Below are 20,802 nucleotides of genomic sequence, written 5' to 3' on the forward strand. Positions count from 1 at the left end.
TTTGCTGTGATCTGCTGTGATCCCAAAGGGATACAGCTGCTCACAAATGATCCACATCCGTTATACATCTGCATAGTATTTATTCCATGATAGAATTTCATGCTGCAGGAGCTCAGCTGGTCGCTTTCCCAGAGACGTTCCTTCCAGGGTACCCCGCCTTTGCAGACACCAGTCCTGGGTTCGCCCTATGGCAACACAAAGACACCAAGGAGCTCTATGCAAGGTAACAGATTGGTCGCACATGAGCATGCTACGGATCCAATATGTCACGTTGACTCCATCGGTCCATTCCTGCAAGAACTGCAGCTTTAGCACATGCTCTGCTGTGCAGGATGATGGAAAACAGCATAGCAGTGCCTTCAGCAGAGACAGAAGCCCTGTCCAAGGCGGCAAAGGACCACAGCATCGTGTTTTGCATCGGCTGCAGTGAGAGGGTCACCAGCGGACCCGGCAGAGGCACTCTGTACAACACCCAGCTGACCTTCGGTGTGTTTGAGACACCCTCACCTTCAGGCCTGTAAAGATGCAGACCTCCATTATCACATCTATCATGCCTAGTAAGCGATGATCAAACTCACAGCCAAAGTTTTGATTTTTTGACTTCTGGCAAGCTCGTGCAGCTTTTTGCAGTGTGGCAATGTCTTGCATGTTGAATGCACTCACCCCTTTCCGCTCACCCGGGCAATTGCATTGCCTTTCATGCCTTCAACAAATTGATTAATCTGCAACTTGCTAGCGCAGGAGCGGACGGGCAGCTACTCAATAAGCACAGGAAGGTGATGCCAACGATGGCAGAGCGGATCTGGTGGGGCCAGGGGGATGGAAATAGTCTGCATGCGGTGGAAACGGCAGCCGGCCGCATTGGGGCGCTGATCTGCTGGGAGCACTGGATGCCGCTGACACGCGCGGCGCTGCACGCCACTTCAGAGGACGTCCACGTGGCTGCCTGGCCCCGGGTGAGAGGCAAACTTGTGCAGTTCTAAACCCCGCTTTTAGGCTGTTACAAAGAATCTTAGGTGCCGCTGATATCAACAGCAATGATAGCTGCAAATGGAGCAAAGGACATCCAACCCTAGACACAATCAGAGGCTGCAGGGATGCTGATTCCAGCCTTTCTCAGCGGTTTCTGCATGGAGCCTTTGAACAGCTGGACTTTGTATTCCCAGTAGAATGCCTCTCCCTCAGAATGCATGTTGCGCTGCGCTGCTGCTTCACACTTAGTATCATGCCGATTTTTGCCCACTCCTGAAGCTACTTCTAGTATGTATTCAATAGTTTATCGTGATTTGTTCAAGCAAAGGGTACTGACAAGAGGGCGTTCTTATAAAAACTCACAGGTAACGGAGATGAACCTGCTGGCGAGCCGGCACTACGCGGCGGAGGGGCGCTGCTTTGTCATCGCGGTGGGCGCGCTGCTGCGGCGGCGTGACCTGGCGCTCGCTGACTCATCTGTGCTGCCAGAAGACCCCGATGCGCTGCTCCTGGACGGAGGCACCACCATCATCGGTGATTTCCTCACTGCTTAATTTCCTCCTTTGTAGGGAGTTTCAATTTTAGTTTTGAAACCCATGAGTAGCGGGTAGCAGAGTGATCTTCATTAGTAGCAACGGCCTCGATCAAAATAGAGAACAATTCCGTACCAGTGCCATGTGTAAGTCAGGAAGGGGAGGCCACCAACTCCTCTATGTCAGCCCTGTCAGGCATGAGCTCGCTTGCAAGAGATTTATGAATTTGCTTGAAGCTCTAAATTCAAGCAGAGTTGACTGCAACACATACAAGGCAGAGCGAGCGCCACAAGTAGGGACAAAGGGCTGCCTCACAATTGGATAGCAATCTCAATTAGGTGAATTTGTGCATGTGCAGGCCCAGATGGGAAAATCTTGGTGGGCCCGGTAATGGATGAGGAGACACTGGTTATGGCAGAGCTGGACTTCACGCGCATAGCAGAGGAGAGCCTTGCGCTCGATGTGACAGGCCACTACTCACGGCCGGACATCTTCCAGCTGACTGTCAATGGAAACAACCCCTTGCAACCCTCATAGCCATTGCAGCTGTCGTGCTTGGAACTTTCGCAGCGCTAGCGCACCTAGCCTAGACAATGGTCTAGCAGAAACGTGCATGCAGGCCTCCTGAAGAAATCAAAATTGTTCAACAAGTTGTCTCAGGATCCTTAGCTAGCTGGCATCTATAGAGATGCATAAATTTCACCACCACTTGCTAAACCTGTATAACAGTCACCAGCACAAGTGGAATGTTCAGGCAACCACAACAGCCGACAGACAAGCTTTCATATATGGCCAGACGCATAATTCCAGAGTTTCCCAAGTAATTGCAGTTCAACATCAAAGTTCCAGACTTGGTAGCACACCAGAACACATACAGGCACAGGCGATGGTCACTTGAATTACAAGCGGCTGTGCATGCCCCCTGCAACCACAACAGTCTCCCCAGTGACATACGAGGCATCGTCTGACGCCAGATAGGCCACAGCCGCTGCCATGTCCTCAGGAGTTCCCAGGCGGCCCAGGAATGTGCGCGCCTTGTTGGCCGCCTCCATCTCAGGAGTCTCCACCAGGGCAGCTGCAAATTTTGTGGGCACGGTCCCTGTACATCCACAGACAGTACCAATAAGACCCAGCTATTTTCATTTTCCGTTATCTCATCAGCAGCGATTAAGCTCCGTGATTGAGCTGGCTGCTCCACAAAACTGATTGCCTTTACCTGCTGGTTCTGCAAAAGGCAGCCAAAGCATTTCCAGCTTCTGCCACTTGAGCAACCCTGTATGTTGGCCAAGAAAAGCGCCCCGGCATGAATGTGCAGGTGCTATGCCTCACTGAGCAATTTGTCATAGTCCTTGTAGTCTCTCCCTCAAAGCATTTACGCCTGCATCCTCATTGCATAGAAATGCCATGGAAAGTATTTCAAGCTGAAGCCTTTCTTCAGAATAGGCAACGGCGCAGCACCTGGGGCGACGCAGTTGACTCGGATGCCCTCAGGGCCGAGCTCCTCTGCCAGAGCCTTCGTGAGCGCCACCAGAGCAGTCTTGCTAATTGCATACATCGCGATGGGCGCCTCAGGATGATACGCCGTGTATGAAGAGATAAAAATTACGTTGCTGCCCTGAAAACAGGCACACAAAGATGATCATGTCCTCCTGCCTCACTTCCCTCTCTCTAGTTGGCCCTAAGTACAGTCATAGGGACCAAAGTAAGCAGTGAGGACATTCAAGGACGGATCAGAAACGCAGCCAATACTAGCAATTAAACATCCTGTGCAAATTGCTGGATCTAGAGATGCAGAGGAAGCAGGTGTGGACCTTGTGCAGGTGGGGCCTGGCTTCTTTGGCGAGCAGGATGGCAGACTTGACATTGACATCCAGGATCTTCTCGATCGCGCTGTCAGGCATGTCGAGAATCAGGCCCGCTGCCGGATTGACGGCTGCGTTGGAAACGAGCACATCCACTTTGCCAAAGGTACTGACAGCCATGTCCACCAGCTTTTTCAGATCAGCCTTGGCGCCCACATTCGCTGTGCAGCCCACGGCTTCTATGCCTGCTGCCGTCAGCTCCTCCAATGCAGTGTCCACGTTATTCTGACCAGCAGCGCAAGTAAGAGTTGGATATGCAACCTGATGGGAGAATAGTGAGACAGTACAAATGTAGACCAGATGGAAAATCGATTCCTTCGTCAGCAACGGTGACTTAGTCCCCTCAAACTTATAAGTAAGTAATTACTGAACGGAGAGAAAGATCGGAATGGAATCACCTGTCGTCTTGAGCAAATGCATAAGCGGGCTCCTTCTTGGCCGAGCCTGTGCGCAATGCCTAGGCCAATGCCTGCTGTGGCTGCAGTAATGATAACCACTTTGCCTTCGAATCTTTTACACTGATGAGACATCGTACAGCAGGGGTGGTGCTCAGAGCTAGTTGGCGATGCAAGACACTGAAGCAGATCTGAAATTAGGCAGAACACCTTCTGATCAATTCATGCAGCACAAACATACAAATCTTTTGATTAATGTCTCTTCACATGAACTATTGCCGAGCACGCAAAGCGATTACTGGGGAGAGAAAGCTCCGAGACCAGGGGTCTCTAAATTATATGGTCTCATGTGTTCCGAGACTTCATTCAGAAGAGCAAAGCGTTTTGCAGCAATCCGTTTACGAGTACAAATCTTACGCTAAGCAGAGGGTACTCTGCACTTCTTGTCTGTTTGTCGAAAACAACGAGCAAGATGCCGAAGGTTTCCAAGAAAGACGCCAAGGAGCAGGCGGCGCTCCAACCAGTGCCTATGGTCATGGATGCAGATGATGACAACCAACCCAGCACATCAGGCGCCAAGAATACGACGAAATTTCCACCCATGAGCGTGTTCGATCAGAACGGACGAAAAATAGACTTTAGAAGGGTGAGCTGCAAAACAAATCAGCAGAGTTCATGCTCATCAAATTAAGAACACATTCAACGGCTGCTCCGTTGGTTTTAAGTATGTTTGGAGTCGCTATTTAGCTGCCCATCATCCCTTCTGGTCGTTTGCAGCTTTGCTATACTGTGTGGTGACTGACTGTGCACTCTAGCCTTTGAAGCGCTTTCTCATGCTTTCTCACTGTCTGCGTGTTGTGTGGGCATACAGATCACCGTACCTCAGCACAGGCTGACGCCTCTGAAGACTGCCTGGCTGGCGCTATATCAGCCAATCACAGACAATCTCAAGTTAGATATGCGCATGAACCTGAAGACACGAAAGGTGGGGTGATGCCCTCATGGATATCTACTCAGGCTGGGCAGAGGGGACACATCAGCCTACTATAAAATCAGCATGCTGCAAACGCAGATGATGCTCAAGCTGAAGATTCTCGGCTGTGCAGGTGGAGATCAAAACAACTCCGCAGACAAAGGATCCCGGGCACTTGCAAAAGGCGGCAGACTTTGTGCACGCCTACATTATGGGTGAGTGCTTTCACAAGACATGCCTTTGACAAAAGAGAGAAGTGCAGTCTATAGGGGGTCCTGCATGCGGCTATGAGGGACTAGTACGGCAGATGACTGAGGGGCGGGTTGATGTGTTGCTGCAGGCTTTGAGATTGCAGATGCAATTGCGCTGCTGCGGCTGGACGATCTGTACATAGAGTCCTTTGAGGTCAAGGACGTGAAGGTGAGACCAGCAGCTTGCTTTCACAATATCTCCCAAAGGCAATACCTGGAGCTTGAGGTACTGCCTTAAGGCAAAGCAAGTCAGATGCTTCGTCCCTTCTTTCGGGAGAACCCGTGTCAATTTTGACACACCCTATATATGGTTCACATAAGCAGGAGATGCAGGTTGTTGTGTGAGCCTGCTCGGCCTGCTTGCATGCGTGAGGCAAGGTGCTGAATGCTTGGCTGTGGCTGCAGACGCTGCGGGGAGAGCATTTGTCGCGGTGTATAGGGCGGCTGGCTGGCAAGGTGCGGCACATTCTTCTGCATGCCACATACCACGATTGTTATCGTACCTGATCTGGGGTGTGGGAACAGAGAAGTCCACAGTGCATGGCAGGGCGCTGAAGGGTGCAAGATTTAGTTGTGTTGGTGCTGATGTGTGGTGTGGCGGGTGCGGCAGAGCGGGAAGACAAAGTTCACAATAGAGAATGCGACCAAGACGCGCGTGGTGCTGGCAGACTCGAGCATCCACATCCTCGGCTCCTACCAAAACATCCGCATCGCCAGGTGAGCGCTCCTGTCTGATACAGTGCATCTCTTCATCACTGAAGGGGCACATCGCGCGCAGTGCATTGCTTGATCACTTGGGAACAGCAGCAATTTTCAGGGGCCCAGCCTTGCAGCGCCCGAGGCTCGCAGCACCCGAGGCTTCACCTTCAATCGGCCTTGCAGTGAATCTTTGTTTGGGTTTGTATGTTGTCAATCATCATCATCATCATCATTGATTATGATCCTCAGACGGTGTCAAATGCTTGCTGGTACTTATTCTCCATGAGCAGGCACACATATGGCAGGCAGCTTCGCAGAGGGCTTTTGTGGGGCAGCCTGTTGCGGGAAAGCAATGTACAAGCATTGTGCATGAGTTCTGGGTGGCTTGATTGTGTGCAGGGATGCCATCTGCGGGCTCATCCTGGGGTCGCCACCTGGCAAGGTCTACAGCAAGCTCCGCAGCGTGTGCTCGCGCTTGAACAGCAGCTACTGAGCCACGCATGGGAGTCAGGACGTGCATGTTGTGTCCTTGTGTATATGTGAGAGTTGGTGCTGCAGCTCTTTGCAGCTGCAGCAGGAAGCTTGTCCAAGACATTTGTAAGCAGATTAGCGGCGTTGCTGTGTCATGTCAGATGCTTGAATAAGGAGCAGGGTGTTTGTTGGAACATGTGTCACTGCATCTTATTGGCATGATGCTGTCATCTGACAAAAGTACCCAACTAAGGGTTATTTATCTTGCTTGTAGCGTCCAGTAAGAGCTCAAGCAAGGAGATCGGACAACAGCTAGTACTTGAATGAACGTGAGACAATGCCATGGTGGCTGTGGGGTGGTCAGCATGTCTAGCATTTGCAAGCTAGAATGAGTACATGGCCTTTGTATAAGAGAAGCACTGTAAATTTATTGCAATCAACTGATGGATATCTGCAGACTCCGCCGGAGATGCGGCATCAAATGCGAATTCCAATGCATGGCCATATGCTCATGGGAGCTCAAAGTTGGTGATCGTTAGGAATTTCGGGGCTAACTCTGATGATTGAATTGGGAATTTCACTAGTGATTGCAGCACAGGCACACTGCATGCTCTGTCCTCCATTAGCACAAAATTTGTCCGGATAGATGCAAGACAGGAGGGCAGTGGTGCTCTTCTAGGTCAAGGTGCATGTGGACGATAAATACTTCAGATTACACTGTCAAAGCATATACGTATGAGACCATTGTCTCAAATAAATCTAATATCAATTGCCATTCATGCGGAGCATGGTGACAATGTACAAGTGCCTGCAGCTGCCAAAATATCAGGCGCTGGCAAGTAATCAGACGGCACTCTGCAAGCAAATTCATAATTAAAATGATAAAGATATTGTAACGCAATCTATATTGGCTCAAAGCAAGTTGTATGGTCCGTTCAGATGGTGTTGAACAATTCGTTCCCAATGTCACACCATATCAGTACTACAGCTGAAGGCGCCAACTTGGAGCCGTCAGGCAACTGTTTGTCCCCCTGTACAAAGGGAATACCTCCCAAATGCACCATGGTGCTTCTGCCACCAATTTGCAATCTGTTCCAAGCACAAAACGCCAGAAAGCCGCAGGATTCAGGTGCTTGCAGCACCGGACCCAGAACTCAGGAGCACAAAACTTCTGTGCCCGGTGCTGCAAGCCGCCATCAGGCCCACATGCAATAAAAGCACGTGGGCCTACATCTCTGTCCACAGCTTTTTGGTGACTAACAAGAGTTTCATTATCACCCCCTTAGGGTTGGGTGCGCTTGGGGGTCACGCCGGCTGCCCGGGTCACATGGCGGGCAGCCCAGCATGCAAGCAGGGCTGCCCGCCACATGACTCGCTGTGCCCAGCGATGACTCACCCAGGTGCCACTCCTTTGTCACTCCGGCATAAGCATGCAAGGAGTAAAAGCAAAAGCAAAATAAGGAAAAAATTCAAAACCTTCTTGGCATTCAGCAGCAACACGGCATGATCCCACGGCTGCATGCCTGGAGCTCAAAAGAACGTCAAAGTGCATTTCATTCTCTGGGATGACAAAAGATTTGGGATGACAACAGATAACAAACCCATCCGAACAGATTTCCTTGTGCACCGACCACCGTGGCTCTTATGGCTGCACCTCACCGTGCAAAGGCAGTCGCTCTGACAAGAGACACACGCGTGTCGGTGCCAACAGCAGTATCATACAAAGCATCATCGCTGACTTGCCCCTGAGCCGGCTCGGAGGACTCTCAACGAACTCTGAAAAGTCAACTGAGAGTCCCCCGGCTGGCTGACACCAAGGGGAAGTAAAGGGTGTTGCACTTAGTAAGCTGAGGGCCCGTCTATGCGCGCGCGCATAGACGGACCCTCACCCCAGCGAGGAGTGACGCGCGCACGAATTTCTGGGCTCACATATCTTCACTTGGCTGGGCAACACCAGCCCAGCCCGGACGAGGGTTACGTAATTGATGACTAACCCGCTTCTTCTTCATCTCCCCTGAGGCTCACAGGCGCTCAGGGGAAGCACATCATGGAGTAGAGCAGGATGTTCCACCAGTCGATGACATTCAGGCAGAAGTGGCGGCAGTCGGTCATGTCGACATCGCGGCCGCGGCCGAAGCTTCCATGGTGGCTGTTGTGCCGCGCCAGGCTGAGGTCGAACACCGGCAGCAGCTTGATTTTCTTGCAGGGCTCGCCGCACTCCTTGAGAGTTTGTAAGACGGCGTCACGGAACCAGTACTCGCCGACGGTGACCGGGTCGCAGTGCTGGCGCTTGGGGACGCCCTCCGGCATCTGCGCTCGCGCACCCCCGTTGTTATCAGGGGGTTGAAAACATTGAAGATTTCTAGGCTTCAGGGGTCGAATCTGTAAAGCTGCAATCTACAGACCAGGGTGGTGGTAATATCTCTGCACATGAAGCTCTGTTCTCTGCAAGTTAATGACAGTCAAAAGCCAATTGGTTTAGCTTAAACTCTGCTGCATTGCAGTTTAATACCTCCTGCTGTTGAAGGAGCAAGCCCCAAATGCCCTCGCTACAAGGGGATTTTACTAATGCATGCAAAGTCCGCCACTGGCAGCTCTTCAGGGAAGCGATTATTTCTGACGAACTGCGCCAGAAGATTCACAAGCAGCAAAGGAACTTGAACTTGCAGGAGCTGCAGCAAAGCAGTGTTGAAGGGCAGAGGCACACCAGCATCTGTTCAATGGCGGTGAATGTGCCGGTGTGGCCGCCAAAGTGGGAGGGCGAGTTGATCCTCCAGATGGTCTGGGCAGGAGATTTGGCCAGTTTCTCCATGAAGATCTCCCTCACGTCCTGCTTGTATGCCTCAAAGGGTGTCTGCGCGCACACAGCCGGCACAACAGTATCAGAAATTGATCCTGGAATTCAGCAGGCAAAGATACCCGAATATGGTCAAGGAGTCTTGTATGCGTGTGAAAGCATGCATGCACAAACAGAAGAGGGTTGGACATGGATTGTCCCAGCTTAGGATACGTTGCAGACATAACTTGCAACCACAGCCGCAGAGGAATTGATGGGGTTGTATTATTACCCTGATCTCGTAGTAGTTGAAGCGCGGGTACCAAGCGCCAAAATTGACGATGATGACATCACGCTCTGTCAACGGCCCCAGCTCAGCAAAGACGTCGTCCCACAGTGTACCGTTGAAACGGCCAAAGCAGCGCGCGATCAGTTCACCACCGTTTTTCAGCTTCACCTGCAGAATCAGCAAACATACATGGTCGATTTTCTTGCATGGTCCTCTATCCAAGCACCATCCCATGGCAGCAGGCCTGGAGAGCCCAGTGAATTCCTATGTATGAGCCTATTCAAAGATTTGCTGTTGGTGATTCATGGGGCCATAACAACTACCCCATTATAGCGTTGGGGATACCAAGTTCCCAGCAGCCCAGGGGCAAAAGAGCATCTACAAATGAGTGCAAGCCTGCGAGCCTAGGTGCAGCATAGTAAAATATCCCACCGTCAGTGCCCACAGCCGTCGGGCAAACATGCAAACGGACATGCACATGACAGACAATTGCTTGAATTAGGTAGGGACAGATGGCATCCAATGGCGCTCAGAACCATAGCATGACTTCCCGCACATGAGTTGGTACGATCAACACATGATGCTCACGTGCCGTGAAGGATCTTAGGTCCTGCCACCTCTTCCTGGGACAATAGAGCTCTGAACAACAGGGAGGAGCTGCACGGCGTGTTGTAGGAATTGAAAAAGGAGCTTTGTCAAAAAGGCACCTGGGCCCAGTACTGCTTCATGATGTGGCGGCCCTCATTCCATTCGCGCCCCTTGTATTCCCCAGTCACCGTAGTGTTCGATTTCTCCCATGTAACACCGACGCCCGTCTCCGTAACGGGCGCCAGCAGGCATGCCAGCGAGGTGTACATCTGCCACGTCATCGAGTCCCCCACGAATATTATGCGTCGCCCCTTCATGCACCTGCACCAGGGGTGTTTGCAACATCAGTACTTGGTCCAGCAATGCAGTCCAGATGGTTGGCTTGGGTGCTTGCTGAGTGGCTCCCAAGAACTGAAGATCCAAACCCTGGATGGAATGGTACTTGATACATCGTTGCATGCCACAGGACCCTCGTTCTGATGCATGACCTTCGTTTCTGCACGGGGCAGGAATCTGGGATTTACGTGTCAAACCCCTGGGTGTCCCAGGGGCGCAGGTTGCACTCATCCGGCTGGAAGACCTTGCGGTACTCGGACGCGAGCAGCGCCGGATTTTTGTCAGACGGCCCGGCGCTTGTGTCGCAGTCAAAATCGTGCGCCCACTTGGGGCACGCCGAGTGCTGGTCATACAGGCCCCTGTAAGAACACCATTCCCACTTAGCTCGTTCAAATACTTTCCATTGCTCCACCTTCCTTCCTTTCAATCCTTCACGTGCTTATCAAAGCTCCAAAGGTATCTGATGCTCCATGTAATTTCTAATGCTCCGGTGGTATTCTGGGCAGAGCTCTCAAGGCAAAAGGCTGGAGCATTTTCTGCAATGCATTGTATAACAAGTAGAGAAAGCTACTTGCTGCCTCAAGAGGTGCGGCAGGCTACTTCTTCAAATGAGCACCCATGGGACGCAGGCGGTATTGTACATCGGCACGGAAATTTGAGGACCTGCCTGAAGTTGCGGTCTGGGTGATCCACCCACTGCCCAGTGAATTTGCCCGTCCTGCCAAAGTCGTGGCAGATCGGCAGGTTCAGGTCGACAGTCACGTTCTGTGGGGAGGTGGGGGGCGGGTGCAGCTCCTTTAGCAGGGAACCTGCGCAGAGCATGCATGCGCATGAGACATATGTGGTGTGGTGTTTCTTCAAAACATGCGAACACATTGCAGACAGTGACTTGGCCCACAGACACTGTGGCAGGGATTGTGAACAAGAGTATTGAGACGTATGAGTGGGTCTAACAAGGTGTGTCTTCCCTTGCCCAGATTGTCCCGATCATGATGTGTGACATATTTTCGACACACGGCTCATGCTTGGTGTGGATGGTAAATATGCCTATGTCCTGTCTGTCGATACTCAAAGAAACTGATTGCCCCCATGACCGAGCCAAGCCTGCCTTTGATTTTTCCTTTCCTACCAGGTGCTTTCATGTCCGCCAGGTCAAGCCGGCGCTTGAGGGTTCAGTGAGCTTATCCAGCAGATCCGAAGTCGAGGGACTAGAAGAGCACACCATCGTTGTAGTGCAGATCTGTAGAGGTCACGCCATCGGACAGCTGGCCGCCCTGGGCCTCAGCCGCTCCTGAGGGATGTCTTGTGTGGTGCCGTGCCAGTGCCAATGGACAAAGCAGCAATGCCAGGGCTATGTGCGACAGTGAGCGCCGCTGCTTCATTGGACCAGCAAGGGCCTGCATAGCAACAAGAGTAGCTTGCTGCAGGAGTGGCAGGATTGCCTTGTGCTGGCAATACAAGGCAAAATGGCTTTGGCTAACGACTGTAACAGGGGCTCATTGCTGTGTGGGAATATACAAGAGAATAGTATGCACAGACGTTGCACCTGAGTTATGCTGCAGGGGTTGTCGGTCGAGGCAGCAGCACGTTGGCGAGACACAGACCCTCCGTGGTCCTGCAGTGGATGTTTGCATGTTGAATGAGGGTACAATAGACAGGGTTTGAAGTCAACTTTTCATGGTCCGCCCGGAATTGGACACTCTTCCTACCTGGAGAATAGGAACACGCGGTCGTGGGTCTGATTTAAAAACGGATGCGAATGAACTTTATAGCCCTCGATGATGTCACTCAATTGTTTAGGGTCGGAGACAATAGTGATCTGGCCGGCCAAGGTGTTGAAGACGACTTTGCAAGACAGGAGTCAGGTGCTGTGTATATGCACAGGTATCAAATATAATACAACAATGAAATGAGGTTTGCTGCTTTGTGTGATACATCGACGGAGTGGGGAAGGTAGAATCTATGAGTGATCTGCGTATCGGAAACCCGAGAGCAAATTCGAATTCACGGTTACGAAGCCCTCAGTCATCCTCTTCTTGGTCTGTGATCCCCACCGGTGGTGCTGAAAGCAAGGGTCACTGGGAATGCTTGATGGGGTGTACCTCGTCTCATCACCTCATCATATGCATCACTTGAATGACCTGAAGGATATCCGACCCTCGAGCTGTATAGGAGCAGGCATGCACATGTGATGCATGCGCATCAGCATGATGCGCATGTAATCATCCCATTCCAATTTCAAGCTTCCAATAAGTCTTCCAAAAATTACAAAGAGGATGAGGTGAGTCATGTTCTCATGTCAAGCAGCTAAAGTCTCATTCTAGAATAAGTAGTCCCCAGCCCGATACCGTCACGGTTTTTAACGTGCGCACATTCTTTTCTCCCAGGCAATCAATTATGATCATGACAAACTATCCGCATACCAAGCAGGTCTTCAGGCAAACTTGAGAGCGCTGCTCTGTAGCACATTTGCACTTCAGGCGGGCACATGACCACTAAAGCTTCAAGTCTCCACACTAGACTGCATCCTGTCCTGAAGACACTTGCCATGCACGACCCAACTTGGTTTGTTGGACTTATACACAGATAAACTCTCCTAGACAAGCCGAGGGTCAGGCAAAGTTCTGGTGCAATGGATTTTGAGATGTTTCAACCTTGATCAAATTCTGCTATGATGGAACCTAAATTGGAATTGTAAGCTGATCGGCCCAGATCATGCAGGGACAAATCGCTCGTATTTCCAATCAAAACGCAAAACACCCACCATAAGTCCAACACAGGACTTTTCCAGGCACGAAACTGCCCTCACCAAACACAAAAGCAGCAAGCAAACTGAATAAAAAATCTCAAATCAATAAGAGGGGGCAGAGGGGTTGCAGCAGACCGGTCCTGCAGCTCTGGTGCAACAGAGCCAGGATCCCACGTCTGACACTGCCGGTCGTATTCAAACGCAAAATCAACAGCCGTTCAAATTGCCCCGGCGCTGGCCGCGGCCGCCGCAGAATCCGGCGGGCACAGCACGTTGAGAATGCGCAGGTCAATGGCATAGCCGACATGGCCCCGGTAGTGTGAAGCATCGTAGGAGACGTCATTCAGCGGTGCTGAAATGCTGAAAGTGTCTATGATTGGGATTCCTGCATCCTCCATCATCTTGTTTGCTGCGCGGTTGTACAGAAGCAGAGTTGGGTCTGTTCGCCACTCCTGGCGCTTGGGGTTGTACCTGCAGGAAAGAATGATGGTGAATCAAAATTTGTAATAAGATGTATGCATCAGCACGGGCCGAACCATACCACACAGTGCAGTATTTGCATGCAGCTCCGCGCCAAAAGCCACATCCCGCCCAGCCAATCAGTTGGCCAGTCACGCGTGCAAAGAAGGGAGCAGCGGGTCCCCCCTGCTGCCCAGATCAGAATATTGAACCGGGACAGCTCAAAAGCATTGGATGCATGCCAGGAATAGATGCTATGGCCAGTGAACAAGCTCTAGATTTGATACATACAAATGCCCCCACCCTTGCAATCTTCAAGGGCGAGGGCAACTGGCCAATGTGTGTATATTGCATAGAAGTCAACAAGTTTGGCTGCTGTGCAGATGTGCTGGAAAAACCAAAAGAAGTGGAGAATTGAATTCGAAAGGGCCGAGCCTCACCAGGCGCCGCGCCACATGGGGAAGCTGTTGGTGGTCATCCAGAAAACGCGCGCGCCAGCCTGGCGCAGAGTCAGCAGGTGACTGATGGTGACTCGCAGCTTACTAACGTACGTGTGCACGCTCTCCGGCCGCTGCAGCTCGGCCGCCGCCAGCCACTGCCCAAAGTTGGCCACGATGTCCGTGCACCCCGTGGAATTCCAGGTCACGTCCCCCAGATTATTGGTGAAGTATTTCGTGAACGTCCCCTGCCCAGACATGCGCACACTGCGTCAGTCACTGAAGTCGCGCAGCAGCAGTTGCATTTGTGGCAGAGGCCATGCAAGCTTATCAGTGCAGCAGGTGCAAGTGATAGGAGTGATATAACCAAACAACATGGTTCAAGTGACCTTGTCACCGCTGCATGCTTGTGCACATCTGGTGAGCCAGACAAATTCTGTATGCTCGAGTTCAAACATCCAGAGCCTGAATATGGCCAGAAAGGTTCTGCAGAGCCTAAAAATGGCCCCGGCAGAGTCAGCCAGGGCATGAAAGGCAGCACATTGCCACCGGGTTCGCATACAAATTCTGAAGGTCAGAGCTGCACCTGCATGACGGTCTTGTCGGTCTTCTGGGCACCGGCGGCGCCGCCCGCGCCGCCCGCGCCGTGCCACTGGAGGGAGCCTTTGAAGAGGGAGGTGACGCCGTTGTATGCGTGCCTCATCTGCGAGTCCCCCACAAAGCAGATGAAGCGGTTGGCCCCGCACGCCGCCCTGTCTATCTCCTTCTCCGAACGCATCCTGCAGCAGAACTTGAAGTCAGCCCCCGCAATATTTGTCCCGTCATGCAGTGACAAGGGATGCGTGCTTGGCTGGGGTTGCTTTATATTGAGCGCTTTGATGCTTCTCTCACTTCTGTAAAGCCCAGAAGCAGGTGCTGCCCCGCCCTCACAGCCTGTCTCAGGTCAGGCTCTCCCTGCCTCGCTAGCTTCAATCACCGACCATGATGCCGAGTGACCCAGTTGCATTTGCAAGGCCAGACGATTGCAGCCCTGCTTTTCCTAGCAGGCTCTACCGTGTCTAGCAGGTTAAGCAACATGCCACAGCCTTGAAGCCTTATTGTCCAGTGAAGTACAAATTGATGAGGCAAGGGATCGGGGCATGCCTGCAGTTGTACGGCTGGTAGGCGAGCCCCTGGGCGGATTGCCAGGTGGTGGCGAGCGCGTGCAGCTTCTTGTCCCCGCACATGGGGTTGCCGTCCTTTGTGCGCATGCTTGGAGTGACAATGCAGGACGTCTCGAGGCCGAGGCCGGCCGGGTCGCGCACGATCCACCGGCCGGCCGCGCGCGGATCGGCGCATGCCGGGCAGTCGCCGTCCCATGCGCAGCCGGTGCGCGGCGGGGTGGATGACTCAGTGCCGCCGAGGGTGAGCGTGAAGTGCGCGAGGGAGACGCTCGCCTCGTCCAGGATGTGCGGATGGCGGTCATAGGAGAAGCCCGTAAATAGATGCAGCACCTGCGCGGCGCAACGCTCATCTCAGGCGTCGTGCAGCAGTACATTCTTCTGAGTGATTATTTGGCTCCAGTTTCTGGTTTGGTTCTGAGTCCTGAATTCTGTGTAGATTTCTAGAAGCAAACGCTGTCCCCCACTCCTTGCTAGGACCAGCAAGCGGTCTGCAAAGGAGCCCCAAGGGGACTTGATAAGAGCTGGCAGCCCCCTCTCAGGGCGACCTCTCACGTGATGCACGAGCAGCTAGTCAAAGAGAGCAGCTGCAAACAGTCTCGGTGCCTCTTCTTTAGTAAAAGGGGCATGGCCACACCTCAAAGTGGTAGGTGCTGTTGAGGGTGACGGAGTAGGGGGCGATCGCGAGGCCGGAGCGGCAGTAGTGCATCGGCAGCAGGCTGATCTCGCGGCCCACCATGCGCACGCGGAACACGTCCGGCCACCGCCGCGGATGCAGCGGCTGCCGCTGAAATATCAGCACGCCCGCCGCCCTGCTGCCCCCCGTCGTGCAATGCTTCACCTGCGAGTATATTCATGCGTGTCAGCAGGACAGACATCTGTGCGTGTCAGCAAAAGATCTGCGCGTGTCAGCAGAGCGCTCCCAAAGATGCTGCAAGAATGCGCCTCGAATGCTCGACCTGCGCATGCTTCTGGCAAGCATGGTTGCATCTTGAACTGAACAACTATACTTTCTATCTTCTGTTGCAGCCCTGTCCAGCAAAGAGTGTAGAAGAATATTACAGGATGGTATTCATGGCTGACCTGGATAACCCGGTTACGATAATAGCTTCCTCCACCAAACAACTTGATATTCCAGTCACTAGCTATCTCTGCTGGTCCCAGCGGAATGGCATTCATGCACACATTACTGGGATTAAGGGGCCTGCCTCACCTGAATCTCCGGTGTGGCTGACAAGATGTCCATGCAATCGTAGTCGCTGACAACATAGCCGATGTCGAGGCAGGCTGTGTCAGCTGCCGAGCTTATGGTGGCAGGCACTGTCAGAAACTCCTCCCCAAACCCGGGCAGCGGGGCCCCGGCAAATACTGGCGCATGCCATAGCAGCACAAACACCCAAACTGCTTTCTGTAGCCAGCCTGGCAGGCACCCTGCATTGATCAGAGGATTCCAGTGATTTTACTAGTGCATTGAGAACAGAAAAAGTGTTGCAAAGGTCTGGAGCTATGAGAGAGCACCAAAAGAACCCACCTGGAAGCATTTGGATAGCGTTCTGCTTTGTGGGTCTTTATTTTCGCAGATTGATTATGAGGACAGTCCACTATGAAAAGGCCTGTATGGCCTTGTTTAGCAGTGAAAAACTGCTTGCGAAGAGGAGAACATTCGTCCTGATGTCGACAGCGTCGTTCGGGACATTACGTCTTTGTTTCTCTGTTGGATTGGAAACTAATCAATCTATTCAAAATCAGCATGAGTAAGACAAAGTTTTTGATTCATAAGGAAACCATGGACTCCTGTCGTCGATCTGTTCACGGTGATCTCGACAGGGTTCTCGGGTCAGGATATGGGGATCGATGCAATTATCCCTTTTTGATAATATAAAACACAAGTAAACTCTGCAGGAAACAGGAGAATTGTAGCGTCCTAGGTAATGGAGTCAGATACTGAAATCAGGTTGCGGTTTGAAGTTCTCGCTTGAAGAAATGTAGCTTATAGACCCCCAGTATTGCAGGGGTTCTCAAGGAACCCTATGGCAGCTCGCCTTACAAGAACTTTCTGTGGATTTTCAAGGAAATGCAATCTACTCAAGACAGTAAGTAAGGATACAGGTGTTGACCAAAAGTTCTTTTTGCATGTTTGCAAGAGCATCAGTGCCAAGGGTATCAGTGATAACTGCAGATCTGCAAGGCCAACACCTGGCATAACAATATGTTGCTGTGATTTCCCAAAGGCCACAATCAAAAGGAGGTGTCTGGGCAAACTTAATTTGATCGTACAATTGCCGCAGCCAGCTATTTTTATAGCGCATGGTGTGTCTACCTGAACAATGACTACTGGGCCTAAGCTCAAGTTTTGCCCGGAGAGCAATGATCTCCTATATCCAAAAGAAGATCGAGAGCGCAGGAAGCTCGTCTACCATTGCCGCAATTGTGGCTACCAAGAAGATGCAGATCCTTCAAACTATTGCGTGTACAGGTGTGTTGGTCATATTGCCCACCTGTTTCTTTAGAATTTGTTCTAAGAATTCACGTGTTCAGCGTGTCAAAGCCCTGATGAGGGGAGGTTTTAGGTCTCATTGCAAGAAGAGGCCAGAGAACCTGCTAAGCTGCCATCAGGGCGATCACCTTGAAGGTGCCAGAGTGCATGGTTGTGTTGCCTCAGCCTGGGCAGCGGTGCGTGCAGGAACGAGATAACCCACACGAATAAGGAGAGGACCGTCATCCTGCAGGATGTGCGGTCAGATCCCACACTCCCCAGAACCAGGGATGTGATCTGCCCAAAGTGTGCCCACAACGAGGCTGTCTTCTTCTCTGCCAGCACAGAGGAAGGCATGACGCTATTCTTCAATTGCTGCAAGTGCGGCCATCGATGGCGGGATTATGTCTGAACACCATGCTGGAACAGCAGTGTATACAGACGACTGTCTGTGCATGCAACGCAATCCCTCTGCAGGGCAGCTCAGGGAAAGCACTGTTGCTGGCTGATTCGCGAGAAACAGCGGAACGCTTTGTGAAATAGGAACCTCATGCTGGTAAGAAGGAAATAGCAGCAATGAAGATATCATGCTATGAATTGTCTGGAATCTCTTTCTAGAAATTGTAGCTGACACGCTGACGGTACACTTCGTGACATGTAAGGCAGAAGCTCCACAAAAAGATGGGCATGCATCGTTGCCGCAGCTACCAGGCACTCAGCCTTGTCACAACTTCAAATTCACTTCTTGACTTGATTGATTTCAGGCAGTGCATTGTTCAGAGTGGCGCATTGTCACATTCAAGTGAGAAAATTCATTGATTTATGATCATAATAATGATCACGTGAGCAAAAAATGAAGTGTGTTAAAATTCGAGTCTGGCCTCAGTGATGTGCTGCTGCAGCAGCGGCTGCCCATATATCAGAACCTAGTTTACATGGTCGAGTATCTCATCTAATAGCATCCCACCAGAACGTTCAACAGCATGCCAGCATGATGCATCAAGACCAAGGAGGTAGCTCCTTAAAGGCAGTGCCTTTCCACGCGGATTCGAAAGACCCAGAAAGATGAACCAAGCCCCACCCTGCCTTCAGGGAAATATAAAGGCATGGTGAGGGCACAGATCTGGATTGCATGCCTGTCACAATCACCTCTAAATAGTTTCACTGCATGACCCAACTTGTTGCCAGTAGCTTCTGGCAAAAGCACAGCTCAGACTGTGCACGCTGTCGTATAGACTGTAAAGGGGAAAAACGCACAAGCCGTCTAGCGGCAGTATGCGAACTGAGAATACAGGCCTCCTCAAAAATACACGCATGTCTCCAAGAGGGGCTCCATGTGTCACATCCTGCCCTCTTGGTCCATGCTGTGGCTTGAGACTGACAAAATTGCACCTGGGACGCAGGTGCAAAAGGATCTGTCCCAGTTTTCACCCTGCTTCAAATAAATACATCGTCCTGAAGGCAACAAATTGGGCACCCTGTGACGGCCGCCCGCCCCGCATAGCCAGGAAGCGCTATGGAAAGAATCGTGCATCTTCGTTTCGTCTTATTTCCAAACCAGGGTCAATCCCAGCCATGCGCATGGTGCGCAGCTGCGTCGCTCATGACAGAGCCGGACATTGTTTCAGGCATTGCAAGCTGATGGAAAAACGGCGCCGCCGGCAGAGGTGCTTGAGGGGACAAAGGGTCAATCAGCACATCATGGGTCTGCCCTCAGTTGGCATCCGACACCTTGGCGCCACCGCCCTGCATGTTGCGAATGACCTGACGCAGCATCACATTCTCGCGCTCCAGTGTCTTGACCTCCTGCTGCAGTTTTGCGACCTGCGCATCAAGGTATTTCATTGTTATTTTACCGCATTTTTCCTGCCAGAGAGGCTGTGCGTCTGCAGACAAGCTGCATGTAAAGGCTGCCAAAATCCTATCCCTTGATGGACTTGCCAGATCCAAGCAAGATCCGATCAACCATGTGCATGGTACTCAGAATTTGTACCGCCCAGTATTGTTGTGCAGTACATGCATGGAGCAATACAGCAACTGTGCTCCTGCTCAGGGATAAATATTCAGAGTCCGCGACCATGCTTCATGTTCAAGCGTGGATGGGAAATCTGCTCACCAGCTGGTCTGACTGCTTGGCCTGTGCCTCCAGATTGCTCACGTAGCTCTTCTTCCTCTCTCGCGCCTGCTGTGCTGACACTCGGTTGCGCAGCAGCCTACAGGAGACATAGGGCAAGTCGTGAGCTTCAAGCATCTCAAAAACCGAGGCACTTGAGGAAGTTCACCTGCCTGCAGGACTTGCTGCTTGGGACCGCAGATGACCCAGAACAGGCGCTGTTGCATAATCTGCCACTGAATCGTCCAAGAAATCACCTTCGTAATCTCTTGGCCTCCTTCTCGTCCTTTGTGGCTGCCAGCTTGGCTTCCAGGTCGTCCTCTTCCCCTTGAGAAGCATCACCCTCATCATCACCCCCTGTGCGCTCTTCCAGCCTGGGCCTGGAGGCCCGCCTCCTGGCTCGAGCGGCTGCTGCGTTCGCCCTTTTCCCTTCTGCAGCCTTCTCGGCGCGCCTTCTCGCGAGCTCGAGCTCCTGCTTTTCGATGCCGTTCAGCCGGTGGGGGATCCCTCCTGGCTGTTGAGGCACGATATTCTGGTCCATCCGTGACGGCATGGGTATGCCTGCAGCAGTATTAGCAGCTCCATCAGCACTTCCGAGTCTTGGAAGCTCTTTTGGCTGACAAAGCCCTGCCTGAAAACGACTGGTTGTCACTCACCCTCGGGCTTCTGGAACGCGCCGACGAAATGCGACGCATCAAACTTGTGTGGCCCCTCAAAAGACATGGGCGCATGAAATGAGTACGCCAAGGCCGGTAGTAGTGCTGGGTTGTGGGGAAGCACGGGCACTTGGTGGTCACTCATTTCTCGTCCTTTGGGACTTGAAGTGCGAAGGCCCAGCAGTGGATTCGCCAGGCCTAGGATGTGGCTGACGAAAGCACTGCTCCTCAGTAAACAGTGCGAAAGGTGTGCACAATAAGCTTGCTCACCGGAATCAAAGAAGCTGTGCAGTTGTTCCACGTCCCAATTAGTAGTGTGCGGGTTGATGGAGATTCAGTTGCCTGATCAGGAACCACACACATGGCAGGCCATAATTCCTGCATCAAAAACTACTCGTGGAGAAATACCCACGAAAAATTTGGCTTCACTGCGGACAAACACCTACCAGAGACAAGCAGACAAAGGTGCTGAAAGGAAGCTGAAGAAGAAAGGCGGTAAACGTTCTGCAGGGCACAAAGGAATCTGAAGTAAGGTGAGGAAAGTTACCCAAGACATGTTCAACTGCCACGCGCCAGTGATATTTTGCTTGTAAAACACCACGATCTG

General features: G+C 51.9%; 7 protein-coding genes across 7 annotated transcripts; 3 read left to right on the top strand and 4 right to left on the bottom strand.

Moving 5' to 3' along the window:
• Positions 1–332: 332 nt before the first annotated feature.
• On the top strand, positions 333–2,042 carry COCSUDRAFT_43195 (carbon-nitrogen hydrolase; the record flags this gene model as incomplete). The annotated part of the gene is made up of 4 exons (XM_005645960.1): positions 333–486; positions 742–956; positions 1,338–1,506; positions 1,864–2,042. 4 exons carry the CDS (start codon positions 333–335, stop codon positions 2,040–2,042), a joined length of 717 nt encoding a protein of 238 aa, XP_005646017.1.
• On the bottom strand, positions 2,030–3,999 carry COCSUDRAFT_54002 (NAD(P)-binding protein). The gene is made up of 4 exons (XM_005645961.1): positions 3,766–3,999; positions 3,317–3,592; positions 2,964–3,120; positions 2,030–2,604 (listed from the first exon to the last, which is right to left on the bottom strand). Exons 1-4 carry the CDS (start codon positions 3,895–3,897, stop codon positions 2,405–2,407), a joined length of 765 nt encoding a protein of 254 aa, XP_005646018.1. The 5' UTR covers positions 3,898–3,999; the 3' UTR covers positions 2,030–2,404.
• A 235-nt stretch (positions 4,000–4,234) lies between these two features.
• Positions 4,235–6,178, top strand: COCSUDRAFT_56690 (eukaryotic type KH-domain (KH-domain type I); the record flags this gene model as incomplete). The annotated part of the gene is made up of 7 exons (XM_005645962.1): positions 4,235–4,408; positions 4,634–4,747; positions 4,869–4,950; positions 5,076–5,155; positions 5,392–5,442; positions 5,597–5,703; positions 6,085–6,178. The coding sequence occupies 7 exons, from the start codon at positions 4,235–4,237 to the stop codon at positions 6,176–6,178; spliced, it is 702 nt and encodes a 233-aa protein (XP_005646019.1).
• Positions 6,179–8,187: 2,009 nt separating this feature from the next.
• On the bottom strand, positions 8,188–11,527 carry COCSUDRAFT_43198 (hypothetical protein; the record flags this gene model as incomplete). Its single annotated transcript, XM_005645963.1, has 7 exons — positions 8,188–8,466; positions 8,864–9,010; positions 9,225–9,389; positions 9,929–10,130; positions 10,334–10,488; positions 10,809–10,954; positions 11,368–11,527. The coding sequence occupies 7 exons, from the start codon at positions 11,525–11,527 to the stop codon at positions 8,188–8,190; spliced, it is 1,254 nt and encodes a 417-aa protein (XP_005646020.1).
• A 1,585-nt stretch (positions 11,528–13,112) lies between these two features.
• COCSUDRAFT_66908 (hypothetical protein) lies at positions 13,113–16,892 on the bottom strand (the record flags this gene model as incomplete). Its single annotated transcript, XM_005645964.1, has 7 exons — positions 16,482–16,892; positions 16,164–16,381; positions 15,588–15,791; positions 14,946–15,283; positions 14,377–14,569; positions 13,794–14,038; positions 13,113–13,365 (listed from the first exon to the last, which is right to left on the bottom strand). Exons 1-7 carry the CDS (start codon positions 16,489–16,491, stop codon positions 13,113–13,115), a joined length of 1,461 nt encoding a protein of 486 aa, XP_005646021.1. The 5' UTR covers positions 16,492–16,892.
• Positions 16,893–17,277: 385 nt separating this feature from the next.
• COCSUDRAFT_17601 (DNA-directed RNA polymerase II, 14.5 kDa polypeptide) lies at positions 17,278–17,838 on the top strand (the record flags this gene model as incomplete). The annotated part of the gene is made up of 2 exons (XM_005645965.1): positions 17,278–17,426; positions 17,634–17,838. 2 exons carry the CDS (start codon positions 17,278–17,280, stop codon positions 17,836–17,838), a joined length of 354 nt encoding a protein of 117 aa, XP_005646022.1.
• Positions 17,839–19,139: 1,301 nt separating this feature from the next.
• Positions 19,140–20,262, bottom strand: COCSUDRAFT_56693 (hypothetical protein; the record flags this gene model as incomplete). Its single annotated transcript, XM_005645966.1, has 4 exons — positions 19,140–19,250; positions 19,543–19,639; positions 19,797–20,100; positions 20,196–20,262. 4 exons carry the CDS (start codon positions 20,260–20,262, stop codon positions 19,140–19,142), a joined length of 579 nt encoding a protein of 192 aa, XP_005646023.1.
• Between the last annotated feature and the right edge of the window lie 540 nt (positions 20,263–20,802).

Source organism: Coccomyxa subellipsoidea (assembly GCF_000258705.1).
Source record: "Coccomyxa subellipsoidea C-169, whole genome shotgun sequence".
Classification (NCBI taxonomy): domain Eukaryota; kingdom Viridiplantae; phylum Chlorophyta; class Trebouxiophyceae; family Coccomyxaceae; genus Coccomyxa; species Coccomyxa subellipsoidea.

What these genes read in the sequence shown, in the direction of transcription:
- COCSUDRAFT_54002 (XM_005645961.1), bottom strand. Translation starts at nt 3,897, where the DNA reads ATGTCTCATCAGTGTAAAAGATTCGAAGGCAAAGTGGTTATCATTACT. An exon ending in GCATTTGCTCAAGACGACAG is followed by an intron (nt 3,593 to 3,765) that starts GTGATTCCATTC and finishes GCTGCTGGTCAG; the next exon opens with AATAACGTGGACACTGCATT. An exon ending in CCAGGCCCCACCTGCACAAG is followed by an intron (nt 3,121 to 3,316) that starts GTCCACACCTGC and finishes GCCTGTTTTCAG; the next exon opens with GGCAGCAACGTAATTTTTAT.